At 41.0% G+C, this 22,343-nt stretch overlaps 8 protein-coding genes and 4 non-coding genes across 12 annotated transcripts; 6 read left to right on the top strand and 6 right to left on the bottom strand.

The window, feature by feature from the left end:
• Positions 1-9,121: 9,121 nt before the first annotated feature.
• LOC108099277 (cecropin-C-like) lies at positions 9,122-9,546 on the bottom strand. Its single transcript, XM_017202665.1, has 2 exons — positions 9,380-9,546; positions 9,122-9,316 (listed from the first exon to the last, which is right to left on the bottom strand). Exons 1-2 carry the CDS (start codon positions 9,476-9,478, stop codon positions 9,224-9,226), a joined length of 192 nt encoding a protein of 63 aa, XP_017058154.1. The 5' UTR covers positions 9,479-9,546; the 3' UTR covers positions 9,122-9,223.
• A 2,770-nt stretch (positions 9,547-12,316) lies between these two features.
• LOC108099260 (sarcotoxin-1C) lies at positions 12,317-12,644 on the top strand. Its single transcript, XM_017202634.2, has 2 exons — positions 12,317-12,412; positions 12,467-12,644. Exons 1-2 carry the CDS (start codon positions 12,317-12,319, stop codon positions 12,557-12,559), a joined length of 189 nt encoding a protein of 62 aa, XP_017058123.1. The 3' UTR covers positions 12,560-12,644.
• A 608-nt stretch (positions 12,645-13,252) lies between these two features.
• On the bottom strand, positions 13,253-13,676 carry LOC108099258 (cecropin-A1). Its single transcript, XM_017202633.2, has 2 exons — positions 13,486-13,676; positions 13,253-13,427 (listed from the first exon to the last, which is right to left on the bottom strand). The coding sequence occupies exons 1-2, from the start codon at positions 13,582-13,584 to the stop codon at positions 13,335-13,337; spliced, it is 192 nt and encodes a 63-aa protein (XP_017058122.1). The 5' UTR covers positions 13,585-13,676; the 3' UTR covers positions 13,253-13,334.
• Positions 13,677-14,499: 823 nt separating this feature from the next.
• LOC108099287 (cecropin-2-like) lies at positions 14,500-14,811 on the bottom strand. Its single transcript, XM_017202679.2, has 2 exons — positions 14,659-14,811; positions 14,500-14,592 (listed from the first exon to the last, which is right to left on the bottom strand). Exons 1-2 carry the CDS (start codon positions 14,755-14,757, stop codon positions 14,500-14,502), a joined length of 192 nt encoding a protein of 63 aa, XP_017058168.1. The 5' UTR covers positions 14,758-14,811.
• Positions 14,812-15,223: 412 nt separating this feature from the next.
• On the bottom strand, positions 15,224-15,669 carry LOC108099261 (cecropin-2). Its single transcript, XM_017202635.2, has 2 exons — positions 15,516-15,669; positions 15,224-15,449 (listed from the first exon to the last, which is right to left on the bottom strand). Exons 1-2 carry the CDS (start codon positions 15,612-15,614, stop codon positions 15,357-15,359), a joined length of 192 nt encoding a protein of 63 aa, XP_017058124.1. The 5' UTR covers positions 15,615-15,669; the 3' UTR covers positions 15,224-15,356.
• Positions 15,670-16,482: 813 nt separating this feature from the next.
• On the bottom strand, positions 16,483-16,779 carry LOC108099262 (cecropin-C-like). The gene has a single exon (XM_017202636.1). It carries the CDS (start codon positions 16,714-16,716, stop codon positions 16,558-16,560), a length of 159 nt encoding a protein of 52 aa, XP_017058125.1. The 5' UTR covers positions 16,717-16,779; the 3' UTR covers positions 16,483-16,557.
• Positions 16,780-17,666: 887 nt separating this feature from the next.
• On the bottom strand, positions 17,667-18,084 carry LOC108099276 (cecropin-2-like). The gene is made up of 2 exons (XM_017202664.2): positions 17,901-18,084; positions 17,667-17,834 (listed from the first exon to the last, which is right to left on the bottom strand). The coding sequence occupies exons 1-2, from the start codon at positions 17,997-17,999 to the stop codon at positions 17,742-17,744; spliced, it is 192 nt and encodes a 63-aa protein (XP_017058153.1). The 5' UTR covers positions 18,000-18,084; the 3' UTR covers positions 17,667-17,741.
• A 1,042-nt stretch (positions 18,085-19,126) lies between these two features.
• Positions 19,127-21,558, top strand: LOC108099609 (40S ribosomal protein S7). Its single transcript, XM_017203231.2, has 4 exons — positions 19,127-19,221; positions 19,589-19,756; positions 19,814-20,146; positions 21,337-21,558. The coding sequence occupies exons 2-4, from the start codon at positions 19,589-19,591 to the stop codon at positions 21,418-21,420; spliced, it is 585 nt and encodes a 194-aa protein (XP_017058720.1). The 5' UTR covers positions 19,127-19,221; the 3' UTR covers positions 21,421-21,558.
• LOC122320796 lies at positions 20,349-20,487 on the top strand. Its single transcript, XR_006245839.1, has one exon. It is a non-coding gene; the product is annotated as a small nucleolar RNA psi18S-1377 (small nucleolar RNA).
• On the top strand, positions 20,613-20,752 carry LOC122320795. The gene has a single exon (XR_006245838.1). It is a non-coding gene; the product is annotated as a small nucleolar RNA psi18S-1377 (small nucleolar RNA).
• LOC122320798 lies at positions 20,774-20,911 on the top strand. Its single transcript, XR_006245841.1, has one exon. It is a non-coding gene; the product is annotated as a small nucleolar RNA psi18S-1377 (small nucleolar RNA).
• LOC122320797 lies at positions 20,947-21,087 on the top strand. The gene has a single exon (XR_006245840.1). It is a non-coding gene; the product is annotated as a small nucleolar RNA psi18S-1377 (small nucleolar RNA).
• Positions 21,559-22,343: the final 785 nt, after the last annotated feature.

Genomic DNA, 22,343 nt, shown 5'->3' with positions numbered 1-22,343 from the left:
CACTGGCTAAAACACACACATGCATATTATTTGCAAATTAGCCTGGATGAAAAACGACTGAGGGGATGCGAAACGTGAAATGCGAAATTGGACGGAGACCGCTCTTCACATGCGAAATGGAACCAATAAAGCGTGAAGCACGCAGTCGACGGTCGCCAAACACCAGCAAACACGGCTCGATGCTCCTGATTGTTGTCCTGATTCATCTCGGGGTCCCAGTTCTCTCCCACAAATCCTGCTCCTGGTCCTGGTCGTCGCCGGGATGTCAAACGCATTTGAAAGTCGCTGGCCCGAGGGTAGAATGAACGGAGTGGGTTTACTGCTGTCGAATGCCCCTTTCGCCTCCTCATTGTTTGCTTTAAAGTTTGCGAAACTTGGTCTTCCAGTGCTCCCATTGATTATTTATGTTGGGTAGTTGGGAATTTCGTTAAGAGAGGTTTTTGAAATAGACATTCAGAAATTGTAATTTTCGTTTATCAGCAACTCTTAACCATAAATGTATTTACCTATTACAAAAGTTGTACATTCTTTTTAAAATGGATTAAGATAGGGTACCCTTTAGTTAATCAGCAACTCTTAAACATAAATGTATTACTTATTATATATATTATATATTCTTTTGAAATGGTATACGAAAGGGTACCCTTTAGTCTATCAATTCTCTACTTATGGTTTACAATTTTTTGTTTGTTGTCCTTTGCTGGTTCCTGCGGCAACCGCACGGCGTTTCATTAAAGGGTTTGCCCTGGGGATGGGGCAGTGGTATCTGGTAAGCTGACATTGGCCCTGTTTGTCATGTGTGGCACATGATTTGAGGCATTTCTGCTTCGATTGGCCCGAATGGGCTGCTCCAGTCCTGGTAAATTGGAAACGACGAAAGAAGAAAGCCCATGCGCCATTTGCATGCCCACTCCATCAACGGATATCTGAGCTCCATGGGCACAACTGTACCTCTCAGATTGATTGCTTGGGCCTCGTCTTGACTTTCACCCACCCGCTGACAGGCGGTCATAAAAATTATTAATGAATTATGTTAACAGAGGAATGAATAATCTCAATTTGGACCCAATAAAAAAACGAACATATCAAGTTTCGGGGGACTGCAGCTGCCCTTCGATCGCGTGAAGCACCAAAACAAATCATTAATCATCGGAATGTTGCAATTTCTGTGGTTAAAATTAATTCTGTAGTAGCGTACCAAGTGCCGCAGGACGAAAAGGACTGAGTGCTGTGGCCTCAGGGAGCAAAACAACATTAAAAACTACTAAACGGGCGCAGACACCACCCCCCAATGGGGTTCCAAAGGGGCTGGAGTGCCCCTGAGCCTGTGGCTGACACATGCGGAGCTCCTTTTTTATTTTTCGGGGTGCCACCGAGGGCTGCGAGACAGAAAAAAACTTTCACACATTGTTGTGAGGATGTGTAGCGAAAGCGCCGCGGGATATTTTTTGCACCCCGCCCACAAGGCGGCGTGAAAACGCACACATTATCAGGGGAAGGGGAAAATCCAAGGGTGCGGTTGCACACTACAAAAAAGTTCCATTTTAAAATACAGAAATCCTTTTAAAATTAAATAAATTCTAAGTACACCTTGCAGTTTCAAGTTCTAGCTTTTCCTATGATATGTAGAAAACAATACAGCTCTAGAATTGTATTCTTTAAATATTTATATAAACTATAAAAATTTCTTTAAGTGCTCTAGCCCTTTGTTGTGTTGTAAAAAACGATTTGCGACGATTTGTGTCATGTGTGTGTGCGGCGATGACGACGGCGCTCCCAAAATCGAGGAATCAGGGGATCGAAGAAGGGGTTCCGTGTCAGCGGCAAAGGCATTGATACTTTGTCAGACGTGTAAATTACATGGCGCATTCCACATGCCAAATTCCGCGCTCTCCCATCCGATTTTCACATGCAAATTTTGCCAAAAATGCGGATGGAAAGCCCGCGACGACATCATCATCATTATTCAAAGGACTCGAAATCCCAAAGGGTTCCTGCAGGACGCGTGTACGAGCGGCAAACTACTTTAAATTTCAACCAATTTCAAATGACTTCTTGTCACACATGTGTGGATTACATGGGGGAGTGCCACCAAGTAGGTGGGTGGGGTTGGGTTATAGGAATTGGGATTGCATCGTTAGTGCAAATCGCATCATCATCAGATCGGCGGAACCAAGCCGACGCTCGTCGCGTGTTTTGATTGATGTTGGACGCTTGTAAGTCCCCGAACCAATTCCAAATCCTGCCTCCAGAATCCCTCCTCCCATGCGGTTTGACTTGAGAAGAATGTCCCCTTCCCCTCAACTCGAACACACTTTGCATCCGCGTTCATATTCGTAATTTTTCACAGGGAATCTCCCGCTTTTCCGTTTGACGCGTTGATTTATGGTGGAAAACGGGGTGATGCGACGGGGTTAAGGCCCCTTGACAGCTGTGACTTGTTTATAAGGGTTAAGCTGTTTCAATTTCATCCAGTTATTAGGTTAGATAAAGGCGGTAATGATAAGGTTGTGACAGGACTGACACCGTTTGGGGATCACGAATAATAAGCGCGAATAACCCTTTTAATATTGATACTTGCTGAAGCTGAGATTGAAGTTCTTTGAATTTAATACTGCCTATTTTAAACAATTTTTAGATGGGGAAAAGGGAGGGGGTTTATCAGTGGACAACTGTTTAACTTGTGTGCAATGAGCACGCAACAAAACAGCGCCAGGATTTGCCCACTCATGCGAGACAATTGGACAGGACAAACCGCCGCGACCCGCTTGACCAGTCATTTGTCAAATTTGACAGTTGCCAGCGCACGCGGTGGCAACCCTGGCCAACGGGGATGCCCCGGCCCACTCCCGATTCCCCGATCCAGGCAGCTGGTCAACCTGTTTGAGGTTGCAAGCTCATGCGACAAATGTGCCACGCAGTGGACTTTAAATTCGATTCATTCACGCCAACACACACAATGACTTTCAATTAGACAGCTGGGTAATGAATGGGGGTTGGGCCGGGCTGGAAAACCGGGGGAAAACACTTTCTCCGGCTGGTCAAGTGGTCAACGGTCTGTTAATTGGCCAACACGGAGGCCGAAGGGTTGAAGGTTGCCATGAGCACCATGATGCTGCGAAACTTCAAAACGCATTTTACGCTCGTTAGGTCCTGTTGGATGTTTTCAATTTGGAGGGGTTAAAAGGACACTGCTGGTCATTGAGGGACTTGCTAGCCCCCGGCTAATCAAAGTATTCATGAGCCATAAACGGTACAGTTACGACTAGAAACAAAGATCCGTAAGTGCGTGGCATCCATCAGATTCTTTTTAGTCCCCTTCCTGACTTGACTCATTCGATGCGAATCAGTGTTAACACGAAGTGCAAATCAAATTTGCCTCAACTTGCCATTTTTCAAGCTGTCACTAGCACTCATGGCCAACATCTCGTCCCCCTTTCCGTATTTTCCCAGATCGCAAACTTCTCATCGCACAATGAAGATGCGAACAAACATATTGACAGCTCGTTGCCATTTAGCGAAATGTTTAAATAAAAATTTGCATTCATTTAGCGGCAACGATTTCACTGCCAGAAGGAAGTTATTTTCCTCCTAGTGCTGAAGATCTGGCTGCTTTATAGCTGTTTTGCGTAAATTTTTTTATCAACATAGCTTGTTCATGGTAAGTCTTAACTTCGAAAATCGACCCAACATTGTCTCTAAAATTTAAGGAATACTAAATGTACAAGTCTCAGCAAACCAATAAATATCTAAAGCTGCATTCTGACAAATATATTTATTTAACATTCCATAGTTTAAAGCAATTTAAATAAACGTAGTCAAAAGTAACGGGCTCTCGAAGACACTTACCAACTCCGGGAACTCCGCGCGACATATGTTTCAGTCAACTTCCTGTGCGAATTTATAAAAATGGCAAATGCCGCGACGACAACAATGGCGGGGAGGATTCCGTGGGTGAAAGTGTCCTGGCGTGACAGAAATGATTTGGGCGTTGATGTCATCAGCATCAGCATCAAAATTTAGACTCAGCGATTGTAAAAATTAATGATGTTTTCCCGCTAAATAGTTGGGCTGGGAACCAGGGCACATGTGTGACTGAGTGATTCTCTGGGAAGAAATGAAAAACCGGGGGACTTTCCATATCCGTTTGCGATTTTTAAACCCTGTGCAAAGTGTTTTCTTTGGCTTTCCTTTGGCTTTACAGAGGTTTTCCCTTTTTTTGGCGCTGGCGCGTAAATTGACACGACTTTGCTTTCTTTTCCCCTATTTTTCCTCTTCTGCCTCGTTATGCTAATGTCCTTTGGGCCGTAAAAAAGAGTTTTGATTAATGATGCCACTGGCTGATGCAAAGCCGCCACAGCTGGCCCACCTATCCAGGATTATTATTAAAAAATATCGGAAGGCCCAGTTGAAATCTCTCCACTTACATCCTGTTTTTTGAGGGATAACTCCGGCTCAGGAGAGCCTCAAGTTACGCTACTTTACTCTTTCAATATTTAATCAATGCTGAGAGCAAACAATCAACCAGCAACGATGGGAAACCGAACCTTAATCAAAAAATCAAACAATTGACATTCAATATGGTCTAATTTTTTACGCTGCCATTAAACAAATTATTGGGGAAGTTCGGGATGCTCAGCCGTCGAAGAGATGAAAAACTCGAAACGAGTCCTGGCAGGCCATTTTCCCCAGAGGACCGCAGCGAAAACATATCAATAAACCAAACAACGGCCAGGACAAACAATGCCAAGTGGAGAGGATGGCAAGGAAAACTGAGCTCTAGATTGGTAATTGAAAAATGCGAATGAAATTCTATATAGAGAGCGAGCCGCAGTGTAATTGGGGTCCGTGGTGGCGAGCACAACTGTACTGGAGTCCGAGGTCAGAGGTCAGACTGTACCTGCCACTGACAGGAGTACAAAGAGCGGCGATAATTGCGCCAAATTTGGTGTAAAATGGGGCAGAAACGTTAGGAAAATTCAGTAAGTTTCTGTGCAAGATTCACGCATAATTAAGTGCACTCAAAAGGTGGCCGCACAACGCACTCTTTCTTCAAGACACTCCAAAAAAATATTTGGGCTTGTTAAAAAAGTAAAAAAAACTAAATTGTTAGGCAAATATTCATATTTTAAAAGGCCTTATTAAATGAACTATATCTGGATTTCTATAGAAGTATTGTAATTAGTGAACCTTTGAAGTAAAATTACAACTGGTTTCGTTAAGTGCAGATTTCGGTGTAATCGTACCCCAGCAGTGGTCCAAAAAAACCGTACCAGGACAGGACAAAAGCTCACATTTACATAATACTCTGGAGAGGGAAGAGGATTTATGTGTGGCACTTGAGTGCCGCAAATTAATTCAAATGAAATGCGTCCAGAACTTAATCCTCAGGTCATTGTTGTCCTGGATGTCAGTCCACTCCCCTCCAGTTCGACTAATTTGGTGCAATTGCGACACCTAGGAATCGGAATCTCTTCTTTGATTTGCGCTAATCGCAAAGTGTCAGCGACCAGGAGAACTTGATGTTTGCCTCATTTCCGCGTTTAATCACCCCTGGAAGAAGGGAACTGTCCTTTGGTCCTTTGGTGCTTTGTTCGCCGAGCGACGAAGGACCCAGATTCCGAGATGACAGAAATCAGAGCAAAACTAATTTCCCGTTAATGAGGGTCGCTCACCCTGTTGCGTCTGGCTCGCATTTTCCGCCTTTTCTTGGGTCCCATTTTTTGCCCTGATTAAGAATTTTTCCCACTCACACACATGCGCCTCATTAACAATTTTTTCGCCACTCGCTGCCGGGATCGAGATTAATTTACGCCTCGAAAGGATCTGACGTGTGCCTGTCACTCGGAAATGTCTCTCTCTTTTTCGGCTCAGCACCCTCTTTTATCTTCGTAATAATGCCAGGATATGGACGGGGAGGTCCTGGTGCCTTATTCAGGGGGAGGAGCTGCTGAGGCGTCAAATTGTTATTAATTGAAAGTCAAAAGTTCTGCGTGCGGTGCCAGTTTTAATTGGATTGTTCTCTTATCTCTGCAAGAATTAATTAATGAAAAATGAGCAACGGAATGAAAGGAAGTTTACGCATTACAATGTGGTTAGTCAATTTCAAATGTGCCTAAAGCCCATTCCTTTGCCATTTGCTTAGTTAAATGGCAAACTTATAGAGTTAAACCACTTTAAAGTCTGATCAAAATTGAGAACAGGAGTCAAAATTTCGACCATCGGAAAATGAAAAATGTTGAATGCATGGATACGATTACAAACATTAAGAGGTATAACACTTTGGAATGGGATAAGAATTGACAAAGTTATAGTTTCTGGAGGTCCAGTTTAGGGGCAGTTCTATAAAAACTATCGGAAACTGGGAAAAATCTGACATGAACAGGGGTCAAAATTTCGACCATCAAAAAATTAAATGTTTTGAATGCAGCTGTATCATGGATGCGATTACAAACCTCGGATATGTATTGACAAAGTTATAGTGCTTTTTCGCCAATCATTGGCGTTTATAATAAAAAATAGTGACCGATGAGGTCACCCAGTGCTGACTCATCTCACTCTGGAGTCAACACCTCCCCATATTCATATTTATACCCGCGAATGGAATGTCTGTGTCCTATCTTGCTCACGCGATCTGATCTAAAGGATCTCATTGGGAGGCACTCGCCTGGAAGCTGACAACAATTGAATTGGTTTTATTGCCCGGGAAAGTTATGCGCCGACAGGACCTCGGTTCAATGGATGGGCATTATGCTGGATTCAGGACACACACAATAAAAAATGCCTGTATGCCAAACAATTTCATTTCGTTTGTCCTGGAAAGGCACCCAAAAGCAAAGCCATTGTTGTTAGTCTGTTTATTAAATTGTTGGCTCGAAAGGGGTGAGATGTCACTGGAGGGCGGTCACAACTCGGGTCCACCTTTGTTAATCGTCAAGCCGGCAATAAATCTTGGCCGTGGCAGGGAATCCAAAATGCGTATGAGATGTAATTCCCGATTCGACATTTACCATGCACACTCAGATACTCAGATACTCACTCGCACATTTATTTGCGCCATAGACAAAGATTGGGAATGAAGAGCAAGGGTTCGGGGAAAATATTTCATAAATTGAATTGTTTCGCATTGTTGTCGCACAACGAGTGCTGCTCTTATTTCGAAATGCTCGACAAAACCAAATAAAAGCACCCAATATGAGTTCACGAGCGAAGTCATGTGTGCAAATATATGTTCTTGTGTATCTTTGTGATTTATAACGCGTTTAGAATGCCGCCAAGGGCGGTGGAAATCGAATCACAGCGACATAAAGTCTGGCAGAACTGTGAATTGAAGGAATATTACTACTTAGATTTTTACTACTTACCTTCAAAACTTAAATCTCTCAAATTCCGAACTACTAAAAGGACTTAAAAGCTGAGTGTATACTCGGAAAAAGACATCGTTAGCCGTCTGGCAAGAATATAGAATAATACCTCACACAGATTATGGCATTTTAAATATGATAAATTGTCGCACAGACGTCTCAAATGAAATTGCTGGCAAGAAAGTGAAACCGCAGTAAACTTGGAAAACTGGGTGGCTATATCCCTCCCACTTTTGACTGCTTTTGACATTCGGATGGCCACACAGTTAACGCTTTAAAAGGCGAATTGAATTTAAATTTACTGATTGCACGCCAAAAGTGCGAGTAATGGCTATATTGAGCCATAAAAGAAATTAAGTCAAACATTATTCTTGGCTGAGTACTCGGGACACCCCGCTTCGCCCATCTGTGTGCAATATATTTTAAAACAACTTTCACCACCTCTGAACTCGGTGGCCAAATATTATTGATACATCGGCAGCTTCTCAATGGCTTGTAAACGATTTCTGGAGGGTTTCTGGTGCCGGAGGGGGTTTTCAAGGGGAAACCCAGCGGGGGACCACATACTTATTCCCCTGCAACGCATATTAGACTTTTGGCAACAGATTCTCGAGTGCTGTTCGAGGGGCTTACGCATGATTTTCCGGGATTTGCTTTATGAAATTTTCAAATTTTACAATCTGCGCAACGGGCGGCTAAAAAAGGAAATAACACCGCGATGAGCGAGTCTCCTTTTTATGTAATTTCGAAATGATTATTACTGCGAGGGGGTGTCGGAAATCAATGCATAAATTACAAAATACAGCCGGCAGACAAAGGCTGATCTTTATTGTTATTCAAATCATTTGGCAGCTGCCGCGGCTCCATCGTCATCGTCCTCGTCATTTGAAGTCGGAACTCTGAGGCGCCGGGAACGATAATGATTGACTGGCAGACAATCCTGGTCTAATCTGTCAATAATTCAGACCATGTGCTCTGGCTTTTAGCGCTTTTGAGCCCGAGGCGTCGGGCTTGACATCCCAAGCTGTCGATTTCCCAGGCGAGTTGGTCTAATCCGATGGAGATGCCGTGTAATTAGGCCGCGGCTCCCCGCGACATCGGAAGTGCCTTCAAAATTGATTAGGATGCGGTTTTAAATTCGCGTTTTTGTTCGACGAATCGATTTATAGAAGAAAATATATTTCAGAAAGTTTCAGTAAAGAAACACATTCAAATGAGGTGGCTTACTCATTAATTTTATATTAATGCCTACCAAAAATGTATGAGATCCCAGAGAGAATACTTCAATTTCATTACCCCCACTGCCAATGTTTTCCTTTCGCGAAACTTGTGTAATCATTTTCACAAGGAGCTCCGATAATTTAATGTAAACTTTGCGGTCACGTGGCGCGACCTGCGCTCATGTAAGTAAATCAAAGCAAATCACCAGCCGAACACACAAAATACAAGGCACAACACACATGGGCCAAGGGCAACTCTCACCCATTTCAACTTGAACCCACAACTCCGCCCCAGAAAAGGTTCACAAGTGTTTTGACATTTAGGCGCGTTTTGTGCCCGAAATGACCACCAACAAGAGGTGGACCCGGGGCACAAGGACGATGGCCCAAGGGAGCCCTTACACTTGTGCCCTGATCCCGGCAATCTCCGGGAAAACTGTGGGAAAACAGGGCAGGCCCAGCCACCCTGGGAAAATGTAATCAACCTCGCGGTGCTCATAAAAAACCCATGAACGAAGACACATATGCACATGCAAATTAGGGGATGTACGCTAGTTTATTTCTATGTGATTGCAAATAAATAAGTGTTTATAATTAAGCAGGTTATCCTGGGAGAGTCCTTTGATGGACACCGTGATCTTATCCTCGGGCGGTGGCTGCCACATTGGCGGCTTGCTGCGCAATGCCAATGGTTTGGATGGTGGCATCTCGAGTGTGCTGCCCAACGCGCTCCTGTTCAGATAAATGAAGGAGTTAGTTAGAAATAACTTTATTAATTATGGCAAGTTAACTTACGATTCTTTTGCCTAGTTTCTTGAGCCAACCAGCTTCGGATTGTCCCACGCTGATGGCCAGGATGAGGGCGACGAAGACGAAGATCTTGTAGAAGTTCATTTTGAGATTATGGGATTGTTTGTTTGTCTTGAGAAAGCGAATAAGCTGTTGACTTGCTGTTGCTGTGAGAGCTGAGGTACTGATGACCGGACTGGTGGCATAGTTTGCTTTTATAGCGAAGACTGCGATGCTGATAAGGCGACGACGGGGATTCCTATTCGCTGCGAAAAGAGAAAGACTGCAGTGGATCCCCTTCTTTCTCAGAGAGACTGTCTTCGTTAACATATTTGTCCAGCTGCTAATAAAAAATAGAGCTATATAAAAATAATCTTAATAAAAATTTACACTTTATTTGTGTTGAATATATTTTTGAGGTAGCTTACAAAATATTATTTTAGAAATAGAAACGCTAGATTAATACCACACAAACACACTCACGCAACTGTACTTGATTTTAAGAGGGGGATGGCCGTGGATTTGGGCTTTAGCTCACATCGGCACATAATACCAACCACCACGAGAATGTAACTTTAATTTCAACCATAAAAAACCAACAACGAGGGGCAGACAATAGACTGGCAGCAAAGACAACAAATGAATTAAATCAGCAAGGGAGGCACAGACTCACACAATCCGGGGCGGGGGTTATATGGATATAGTATATGTGTTGGGGTGAAGAGGTGACTAGGAATAGAGCAGCTAGGATAAGAAGCTCCGAGGATGATGGGCGCCTTGTCAGGATACGCCACTAATTTCCTTAACAAGTAAAAACGCTTTATCCATCTTGGGCCTTGACTCGGCTTCCTTTGCAGCTCGCTGTTGCTCCTTTCCGGTTCCGTAGCCACTGCGAAATGTAAATAAAATCGCTCGAATTAACCGCTGAGTGACAGCTACAAGTGGCAGACGGGGACGCCAAGGAGGGAGCGAGTCCTGTGTCATAACCGCCAGGACTCGTCCTCACTCGCATCCTCATCCCGTTTGGAGAACCCACAGGAGCGTAAGTAAGTCAGTAAATGCCGCAACTGGTTCCGAAGGATGGCTCAACTTCTCAAACTGGAGGGAGGTACTCGGATGACAAGTGCCTTAAATGATATTAAGATGAGGTAAAAGGGTGTAGGAGTTGGGTCTCCAGTAGTTCTTAGCTGAGTATTATGTGGAAAATGTAGCTAACTAAGTCACTTGCTGAAACCCTTTAATTTTAAAAACTATTATTCGGGGTATTATGACTCAGAGAGATCTTTAGCTGGCATCCCCGGAATCTAAATTCCCACTCCAGTCGCCAAGATTATCAGTCCACCTGGAGACAAGGGCTGTGTCAATGTTTGGGAATCTTGGCCTTGCCTCTTTGATAGCGAAATAATCAGCAGATGCCGCCAGGGGAACTTTTTCGCTGGGATTCACATAGAGAAAGACAGCGGAACATGAATTGATCAACGGGAGGTGCTGATAAAGAACAACGACAATGAAGCCAGAAAAAAGGAATAATCTGCTCAGCTGTAGGTGTGCCCCCTCAGATTGATCACTTGAATCGCAACAACGAATCGGAAGAAGTAATCCGATCTACATATGGGTTCCCACTTGGCTTTAAGTTCTCTGTGCTTTTTGGGCGAGCAAAAATCACCCGCGTGCAATTCCATTCATAAAACTCATTCGTAGTAAACGTTTCTGTTACCCACTACTGAATGTGTTTACTCGGGGGATATTTTATTGCAGTTTAATTGGTAATCTACCATTTAAATATCAGATAATCAAGAGTAGGATAGGAAGAATGGGTCTTCACATCGAAAAGACATTCTTTCTAAAGTGATTCGTTGTAGTATAGTAGGAAACATTTGTTGAATATCATTCTTCTACGGCTTTAATTAATTCTAGTTTGAGGTATTGCTTATGTGTCAGTGGATCGTTCCGACACAATTCTACGATCGTTCAACCCATTGAGTAATCGCCTGTTATTGTTTAGTTTTTTTTTTGAATGGGGAAGCCAATGAAACGTGTTTGCTGAGTAATCCATTTAGCTTTCTGCCTCGAATGTTTGACGTTATTTCCCGTACTTTTTCACTCCCAAACTTTTTGTTTTCACCCAAAATGTTTGCTACCACAATTAAATAAATTTTTTATGTTTTGTGGGGAAAAAAGGAAATATTTATGTGTCTTGTGGTAATGCTCACAAAAAACATTTTGGGTTAAGGGGATTTCCTATGACCAGGAAATAGCTAATTTTTTTTTCTGTTCTGTTTAGAGTTGAAAGGAACTTTGCTTTATATTTAGTTTTGTGGCCGAATTTGGGGAAACAAAGTTATGAATTTCTACTTTAGAAAATTGCGCAAGTTATTGACCCAGCTGATAAGTCTATACTGAGCTGATAAGTGTAAACTGAGCCACTGATAAGCGGACATTATTAAGTGAGGCGACCAGGGGGATTTTGCCGGAGAAAGGAAAGCATGAAAGTAATGAGTATTAGAGGCTGGGCATTCGGATATTCATTAATGCTGACCTACACAATTTTTTGATAAATGGGAAATTGACAAGCTTAAAACGAATCCTAATTTCTAAATTTCTATTTATTATATTAATTCTTATCTCATTATCAATTTCTATATTATTAAAAGTTAATCAGCTTGTCTAAAGCAACTCAGTTAGACTCCTCTAGAAAGTCATCTTATCATTTTCTGCAAGACCTCCTCAGAAGTATATATATGTATATGTCAGCTCCGATCTGAATCCATCTTGGGATCTTTTGTGTCGTAAAAAATCCCCGACTCTGCAGTAACAGCATCCGTTGGATGATGGTTTTGCTATATAAGCTCAATCTCTTTAATGTGAAGTCATCAGTCTACCAGTTCTTACTGCAACAGCATCAGCTTTCTTCCAATTCGACAGCAATCCAGGAAACTCAACATGAACTTCAACAAGATCTTTGTCTTTGTCGTTCTCATCCTGGCAATCAGCTTGGGATCAGAAGCCGGCTGGCTTAGAAAGCTGGGGAAGAAAATCGTAAGAAACCCCTTAGAGCTTGGAGTGGACAAATTCATAAAGGTATTCTTACAGGAACGCATAGGACAGCACACTCGGGATGCCACAATCCAAGTTATCGGAATCGCCCAACAAGCCGCCAATGTGGCAGCCACGGCTCGAGGTTGAAGATCGGGGAGGATTCCACATTCATAGACTGCCGGAAAATCTTATTTATTTTATTTTCTAAGTAACAAATTTTATTTTATTACGTTACAAATGCCAAGCAAACAATATATTTGTGAACAATCAAAGAATGTGTGTTTTGTTTTTACCTGGAAATCACTGATAAACCCTAAATCATAACTTACCTTGAACAAATAAAACTTTGCTCCATAAACCACAAACAAAAATCTAGGATTTTCCTAGCATTTGATTTTCTATTTTGTCTGATAAGACTTACTAAGATTAAAGCCAAATTTAGGTTTATTCAAGTCTTAGCATCTGAATAACAACAAAAAAGCAAGCAGCAATTGAGCAACAAAATTGAAAACAACTTTTTAGTTGGTGCTGATTTTGATGCCAAAAAAGACAATTCAGAATTTTTTTTATGTTGTCACCAAGCAACTGTTAGATAAAAAGGACCTACAGATACGAATCAAAACATTTTGAGAAGAGGCCTTAGTCTAAGGTGCGTAATAAAAATATGTATACTGTGAAAATATATTTTTTATTTTATTTTTAAATCATTCCCTGGAACAACAATATTATTACTGGTAAACTTAATATTTAACAGATATAAATTAAGTTGGTAAGCCTTTTGCAATACATTAGTGTGATTTTTCACGGTCTTTCATGCTTTAAAATGTAATAAAGATAAGGTTTTGGCTGTTGTTATTTTTTATTTACTTAAATGAATTGAATAAATATGACATCGTAGTTTATAACTATAAGGGATTCTTTATCAACCTTTAGCAGTTGCTGCCACATTGGCGGCCTGTTGAGCGACTCCCAGACCCTGGATTGTGGCGTCCCGAGTGTGCTGACCAACGCGCTCCTTTAAAGGGGTTCCGGAGTTAGCTTCGAATCAAAGTATTGGTCAATGAAAAACTTACGACTTTCTTTCCAATTTTCTTTAGCCAGCCAGCCTCCGATTGTCCCAGGCTGATGGCCAGAATAAGGGCGACAAAGACGAAGATATTGTAAAAGTTCATGGTGAGATGTGTTGGTTTTGGATATGGCAAAAGTAGCTCAGGCTTCGATGTTGCGGTTTCAGTGAAAACTGAGTGACTGATGATTGAACTAGGAGACACGAGAGCTTTTATAGGCGAACTGCCAGTTGTAAAGCCGTTGCCTGATAAGGTCTCCACGGTGATTTTTATTGCCGCAAAAAGTACCTGAGAGGAACCCTATCCAATCAAAATCACTCCGAGCTTTTTTTGCCTGAAATCGAAATCCGATTTTAGGGGTTTTGGTCTCGGTAGTTCACTAAATTTGTGGTTCACACAATTTTTGGCAGGGCTGCATGATAAATTGGAATGAAAAAACACATAGAAATTATTGCTATCTAGTCCGATTAAGCTCCTACTTCAGCGATCTGTATGTCGGCATCAAGAGTGCATCCCTCTGCGCAGGGGAATCGCAGTTAGATTCTTATGATACTAATCGGGAAAATTTTATTAAAAAAATTGAAGCGGCCAAAGCTCATTGTAAAAATACTATATATTTTTCGATTAGGGCATAACCTCTTACAAACACAATACAATTTTTCGCCGTAAGGTGGCTTTGAAGCCAAATTATTTATATGCCTTGAAATTTGTATTTGTTTAGCACGCAAGCTTTAAGTGATGCCGATAAGATTGATAAGACATTTAGTACTCGGTCGTCCAAAAATATTATTGATGGCTTGCGTGTTGTCAGAAGTATTTTGGATTAAACAAGGGACAGTACCTTTAAATAAATTATTTTTAAAAGACAAAATTATCACCGTTAATCATTGTGTTTGGAATTGAATGTGCTTTATTTAATTTATTTTTAAATAATATAAGGTAGCATTTTCATAAAGTTTTCTTTATTATGATTAATCAATAAATAAGACTTAAATATATTTCAATAAGTTATTATCGTCTTCAACCGCGAGCAGTTGCTGCAACATTGGCTGCCTGTTGGGCAATTCCCAGACCCTGGATTGTGGCATCCCTAGTGTGCTGACCAACGCGTTCCTGATAAGATAAGTGTTAAATTAGTGTTATTTTCAAAACAATAATACCACGGGTTAAGGAACATACGATTTTCTTTCCAATTTTCTTCAGCCATCCTGCGTCAGATTGTCCTAGGCTGATGGCCAGAATAAGAACGACAAAGACCAAGATCTTATAAAAGTTCATGGTGAGATGTGTTGGTTTTGGATGTGGCAAAAGTAGCTAAGGCTTCGATGTTGCGGTTTCAGTGAAAACTGAGTGACTGATGATTGAACTAGAAGACACGAGAGTTTTTATAGGCGAACTGCCAGTTGTAAAGCCGTTGCCTGATAAGGTCTCCACGGTGATTTTTATTGTCGCAAAAAGTATTTGAGAGGAATCCTATCCAATCACAATCACTCTGAGCATTTCTGCCTGAAATCGAAATCAGATTTTCGGGGTTTTGGTCTCGGTAGTTCACTAAATTTGTGATACACAATCTTTCGCAGGGCTGCATGATAAATTGGAATGAATTATTGCTATCTAGTCCGATTAAGCTCCTACTTCAGCGATCTGTATGTCGGCATCAAGAGTGCATCCCTCTGCGCAGGGGAATCGCAGTTAGATTCTTACTAATCGGGAAAAAAAAAGAAAAAATTATCACCGTTAATCATTGTGTTTGGAATTGAATGTGCTTTATTTAATTTATTTTTAAATAATATAAGGTAGCATTTTCATAAAGTTTTCTTTATTATGATTAATCAATAAATAAGACTTAAATATATATCAATAGGTTATTATCGTCTTCATCCGCGAGCAGTTGCTGCAACATTGGCTGCCTGTTGGGCAATTCCCAGACCCTGGATTGTGGCATCCCTAGTGTGCTGACCAACGCGTTCCTGTTAAAATAAGTGAAAAATTAGTGTTATATTCAAAACAATGATACCATGGGTTAAGGAACCTACGATTTTCTTTCCAATTTTCTTTAGCCAGCCAGCCTCCGATTGTCCCAGGCTGATGGCCAGAATAAGAGCGACAAAGACGAAGATCTTATAAAAGTTCATGGTGAGATGTGTTGGTTTTGGATGTGGCAAAAGTAGCTCAGGCTTCGATGTTGCGGGTTCAGTGAAAACTGAGTGACTGATGATTGAACTAGGAGACACGAGAGCTTTTATAGGCGAACTGCCAGTTGTAAAGCCATTACCTGATAAGGCCTCAACGGGGATTTTTATTGCGGGAAAAAGTACCTAAGAGGAATCCTATCCAATCAAAATCACTCTGACCATTTCAGCCTGAAATCGAAATCAGATTTTGGGGGTTTTGGTCTCGGTGGTTTACTCAATTTGTGATTCACTCAACCTTTGATAAATTGGAATGAAGAAAGCTATAGAAATTATTGATATCTAGAAAGATAAGCTCCTAGTTGAGCGATCTGTAAGTCGGCATCAAGGGTGCATTCCTCTGTGCAGGGAAATCGCAGTTAGATTCATAAAAATCTCGAAAATTTTGTAACCACCATTGGATTGTGACAAAGTTATAAAAAAATTGAAGCGGCCAAAGCTCATTGTAAGTATATATTTTTCGATTATGGCATAACCTCTTACAGGTCCAAATTATATGGTTTATTGGCTTCCGACCCAAAAAATATACACGAGAACTACAATTTTTCACAGTAAGGTGGCTCAGAAGCTATATTATTTCATATGCCTCAATATTTGTATTTGTTTAGCACACAAGCTTAAAGTGATGCCGATAAGGTTGATAAGACATTTAGTACTCGTTCGCCCAAAAATATATTTGATGCTGTCAGAAGTATTTTGGTCAGTACTTTTCAATCTATTCTTTTCAAAGGATAAAATTATCACCGTTAATTATAGTGTTTGGAATTGAATGGGTTTTATTTAATTTATTTTTAAATAATATAAGGTAGCATTTTCATAAAGTTTTCTTTATTATGATTAATCAATAAATAAGACTTAAATATATTTCAATGAGTTATTATGGTCTTCAACCGCGAGCAGTTGCTGCAACATTGGCTGCCTGTTGGGCAATTCCCAGACCCTGGATTGTGGCATCCCTAGTTTTCTTCAGCCATCCTGCGTCAGATTGTCCCAGGCTGATGGCCAGAATAAGAGCGACAAAGACGAAGATCTTATAAAAGTTCATGGTGAGATGTGTTGGTTTTGGATGTGGCAAAAGTAGCTCAGGCTTCGATGTTGCGGATTCAGTGAAAACTGAGTGACTGATGATTGAACTAGGAGACACGAGAGCTTTTATAGGCGAACTGCCAGTTGTAAAGCCGTTGCCTGATAAGGTCTCAATGGGGATTTTTATTGCGGGAAAAAGTACCAGAGAGGAACCCTATTCAATAAAAATCACTCTGACCATTTCTGCCTGAAATCGAAATCAGATTTTGGGGGTTTTGGTCTCGGTAGTTCACTAAATTTGTGATTCACTCAACCTTTGACAGGGCTGCATGATAAATTGGAATGAAGAAAGCTATAGAAATTATTGGTATGTAGAAGGATAAGCTCCTACTTCTGCAATCTGTAAGTCGGCATCAAGAGTGGATTCTTCTGTGTAGGGGAATCACAGTTGGATTCTTATTAATCATTTACGCAATACAATTTACGGAAATCTCGCGAAAATTTTGTAAACACCCTAAGATTGCGACAAAATTATCGACAAATTTGGGGAGGGCAAAGCTCATTGTAAGTATGTATTATTTTTCGATTAGGGCATGACCTCTTACAGGTCCCAAAGATATGGTTTATTGGCTACAGATACGAAAAATAAACATGAGGAATACAATTTTTCGCGAAAGGAAAGAAACCAACTTAATTCATATGCCTTAAATTTGTATTTGTTTAGCAGGCAAGCCTAAAGTGATGCCGATAAGGTTGATAAGATATTTAGAACTCGTTCGTCCAAAAATATTTTTGATGGCTTGTGCGTTGTCAGAAGTATTTTGGATTAAACAAGGGTCAGTACTTTTCAATCTATCATCATCTTTCTATCTATATGTACTTAAAAAAAAAAAAATTATCACCGTTAAACGTTGTGTTTGCCATTGATTGTATTTCATTCATTTTTTGTTTAAATAATACAAGGTAGCATTTTCATAAAGTTTTCTTTATTAGGATTAATCAATAAATAAGACTTAAATATATATCAATAGGTTATTATCGTCTTCAACCGCGAGCAGTTGCTGCAACATTGGCTGCCTGTTGGGCGATTCCCAGACCCTGGATTGTGGCATCCCTAGTGTGCTGACCAACGCGTTCCTATTAAAATAAGTGTTAAATTAGTGCTATTTTCAAAACAATGATACCATGGATTAAGGAACGTACGATTTTCTTTCCAATTTTTTTCAGCCAGCCTGCGTCAGATTGTCCCAAGCTGATAGCCAGAATGAGTGCGATGAAAACGAAGATCTTGTAGAAATTCATGGTGATTTCTGGATTTTATTCCGGTTTGCAGAAGGATAAAGAAGCTGGTGCTGTTGAGTGGGTTTTGGACGACTGATGACTGCTATTCGAAAGGCGTCGGCTTTTATAGTCGAGCTCGCAGCTTAAAAGCGTTGCCGATAAGAGTCCAAGGGGATTTTTCTTGGCAGAAAAGTACCCAAGCCAGTTGAAATCTGATTCGGGCAGGTCTAAATGTATACCACATAAATGAAATGCCAGGAAAACTCAGGAAACAGTCCCTAAAATCGCAAAGATGCGATCTTTCATCATTATTAAATTAGTTTAATAGTTTAAAGATCAACATTCTCTTAAATTTAAAACCTTGTTTGGGGAGTCACAATCATATTTTTCCGTAGATTTAACTACCAGAGAATGATAATAAATAATAATTTTTTCTGGGCACGTACGAACGACCTTTTGGTATATCTACTAAATTTTTCTCGTGCCAATATTGAAACTGACAATACAAAGTAGTTTTAAATCATACTAAGGGGCATTTCACATATGGAAAAATACATTAAATATTAAAAAGCCACTGCTTAGTGCTTGGAATTATGTCTTTCAGAAAACTCCAAAAGTAATCCAAAATTTTTTTTTAAATTTTAAATACCTACTTATTAAATTTCATTAAGAGGGCGCAAGCGTTTAAGCCTAGCGCCCTCTATGGGCAATAAAACTGACTAAGGGCGGAGGCGCACACCGCCGGTGCACGGACGCAAGCCAAATACGGCAATCGGAAGTTAGTATGATTGCCGTAAATAAATTTTAGTATTTTATTTAAGCGTCAAGAAAGCGTATTATGTAAAATCATACAGCAAGAATGCAAATTTAATAAACACTAAATAAAATATATTAAACATAAATAAGTACCAAAACGCATTTGATAATTGGCAACAGACTAAATATATTTATGTGTAAATATACGGGTATATATATCATTTGGGGTTGAAAACTTGTCTGTGTATCAAGTGGCAGAGGTCAGTGTTATGAAATAAATGAATTAAATGAAAAAAGAGGGAACAATAAATAAAAATATTTGGTCTATATGTAAAAAATAACAATCATTTGTGTTCCATTGTCAGCGTTTCATCTTAGACGCTAGCGAAACGATTACTTTGCAAGAAGTCTAGTATTTTTCTGTTTTCCGACAAACGGTCTCACCGGCGGAGCTCGACTTCCTTTCCTGTCAAAATAGTCGACAAAGGTGGTACTTTTTTTCTTTAACCTCTGGGCAACGTGGTTTCCCATCACTGAAAACTGTCCCTTGCTGTCTTAAAATCCACGTTGTGCAGATTGCCCGCTCTAAAGACCGTTATAACTAGTGGCCAAGTAGTCGGCATTTTTCTTTAACGATTCAAAATGGCCACTTTACGCACGCGGTACCCGCAACGCAGCGCAGCGCACCGAAATAATAAAAAAAAGTAGGCAGCGTAGGACGCAAAATTGAGGCTTTCCAGGTTATGTCGAAAGAAAGCCGATTTGTGTTTATGCTGCGTTGTGGAGAGGGGTCTAATCCCGTGATTTCCGACTTACACTGACTAAAACTCTCCATCCGGTGCTGAAAATTGCAGATGGCTATCGGCTCCAAGATTATCAAGCCCGGCGGCGCGGATCCCGATGACTTCGAGAAGTCCATTGCCCAGGCGTTGCTGGAGCTCGAGGCAAACAGCGACCTGAAGCCCTACCTGCGGGATCTGCACATCACCCGTGCCCGCGAGATCGAGTTCGGCAGCAAGAAGGTGAAAACTGTGCTCTACCCGCATTCCAGAACAATCCTAAACCCTCTTTCTCCGCAGGCCGTCATCATCTACGTGCCCATTCCACAGCAGAAGGTGTTCCAGAAGATCCAGATCATCCTGGTCCGCGAGTTGGAGAAGAAGTTCTCTGGCAAGCACGTCGTCGTCATCGGCGAGCGCAAGATTCTGCCCAAGCCTACGCGCAAGGCCCGCAACCCGCTGAAGCAGAAGCGTCCCCGCTCGAGGACCCTGACCGCTGTCTACGACGCCATCCTGGAGGATCTGGTCTTCCCCGCTGAGATTGTGGGCAAGCGCATCCGCGTCAAGCTCGACGGCTCCCAGCTGGTCAAGGTGCACCTGGACAAGAACCAGCAGACCACCATTGAGCACAAAGTAAGTTCAAAAGGAATCCATTTTAAGAGTGCATCGTGTGTTTTTTTGCAGTGCGTTCCCTCGATATTTGGACTTCTCTCTATGGAGCCTAATATTCGCCAGGGAACGCAGAACAGCGCAGGCCAATTACTCGTTATTGCAGGCATTAAAGGCCACTGCCGTCCTGCATCTCCAAATATTGGCCACACTCTGATCAGAATCTCCGTTCTTGTGTTATTTGCTGGTTGTTGTACCCAAAACCTGCGATTGTCAAACAGAACGAATAGAAAAGGCAGCTAATCACTCCATAATGTTGAGCCGACTTTTCAGGGCTTCAGCATTACTAAATGTATGCCACATTCAGATATCTGCTATTCGAGTACTTGACCTCTTTCCTTACAAAGTATAACATTCAAAAGTAGCTAGGAATTCTGCTTTACCTAATGTTTCCTATATGTAGATATTTGAACTTGTTCGAAGTATCCTACCGTTCTTGTGTTATTTGCTGGATGTTTTATCATAGTCCAGCGATTGTCAAACAGAACGCAAAATAAAGCAACTAATCACTCCATAATGATGGGCCTACTCAAACCAGGGCCTCCTCATTACTAAATGTTTGCTACATCTAAAAACCTCTAGTAAGAAACACCGTTCTTGTGTTATTTGCTAAGCGATTACTCAAGCTCAGCGATTGTCAAACAGAACGAATAGAAAAGGCAGCTAATCACTCCATAATGTTGAGCCGACTTTCCAGGGCTTCAGCATTACTAAATGCGCGCCACATTTTTGTTTATATATACATACCTACCTGGAATTTGGTACCGTTCTTGTGTTATTTGCTAGACGTCTTTCATAGTCCAGCGATTGTCAAACAGAACGCAAACTAAAACGCAACTAATCACTCCATAATGATGAGTCTAATTTAGCCAGGACTACGCCATTACTAAATGTTTGCTACACTATCTACCATATCATTATTTACTGCAAAACCCACGATGCACTTTGAGTGCCGCCTATTTGCCTCCCAAGCGCCGTTTAGTTATCCTGGTGCCTTGGGACTTCCTATAAAAGCGGTAGACTAATCCAGTTTTACGTACGATATCTTCTCTGTGGTTTTTCTTTTCTGCAGAGGAGGTTACGGCAGCTGTACACTATTAAACGTAGAATTTTTAAGTGAATATGACTAATGAGTTCTGTTTCTCTTCTTCCAGGTTGATACCTTCACCTCGGTCTACAAGAAGCTGACTGGTCGCGACGTTACCTTCGAATTCCCCGACAACTACCTGAATGTCTAGAGCGGGTTCTCGTTAGCGATTCGCACTGGTTCGCCGGTTCATCTGGGAAAGTCACCGCGCTTCTGTCGTGCAGAAGATGCGTTTTTTACATGAGCTAGAGAACGTAACGTGAATAAACATTAAACAATTTAAAACTAAGCAATTTTCAATTAAGCCAACTCTGTTCTGTAATTAATCTGCGCTAACGGGGGGTTTACATGTGCTGGATTTGTAATCCTGCTATTCCAAAGGGATGTGCGTCACCATTATGATTAAGGGGTTATATCCAGTTGCGAGGCCAAAAAAATGAGCTTTTTTGAAAATTATTTTTGGAGAGGCAATTTATTGTATGAATACGTAATATATATGAAAAGATAGGTCATTATTTCTAGTTTTAGAATATATTTAAAAAAAAAAAAAATTTGGACTCCGTCGGTCCTGTAGAGGATCTCCCGAGGGTCCACTTCAAAAAAAGGTTTTGCGGTGAGCAAAATTTCTCCGGTCCAAATTTTCTGAATTGCAAAAAACCAAAAGGATTACGTAAAGAATAGACAAATGCTGGTAATGAGACTTGTGATTTTCAAAATTTTGATTTTTGACAAAATGGCGGCTTCCCAAACATAAAACTTTGTTTTTGGCACAAAAATTTCAACTTTGAAGTGGCTAAAAAAATCGAAGTTTTTGTCGGAGCCAAAATTCCAAGTTTCATTACCTGAAAAAATATCTAAGAAGAGAATGTGAAAGTTTCAAGTCAATCGGACAAGCCGTCTCTGAGAAATTTTGCTCACCGACTTTGAAGACATAGTTTCGAGAAAAACGCATTTAAAGTTTTGGCTACTAGTTGAACTACATGGGAGACGTCTTTACAAATACACTGATTACTCCAATACTATTTACCGGAATACTTTGAAATTTTCAGATAATCTTCTTAGATATATATACAT

This window comes from Drosophila ficusphila, unplaced genomic scaffold (assembly GCF_018152265.1).
Source record: "Drosophila ficusphila isolate 14025-0441.05 unplaced genomic scaffold, ASM1815226v1 contig_791, whole genome shotgun sequence".
NCBI lineage: Eukaryota > Metazoa > Arthropoda > Insecta > Diptera > Drosophilidae > Drosophila > Drosophila ficusphila.
The sequence above is the reverse complement of the archived record's forward strand: the minus strand, read 5'-3'. Positions and strand labels throughout refer to the sequence as shown.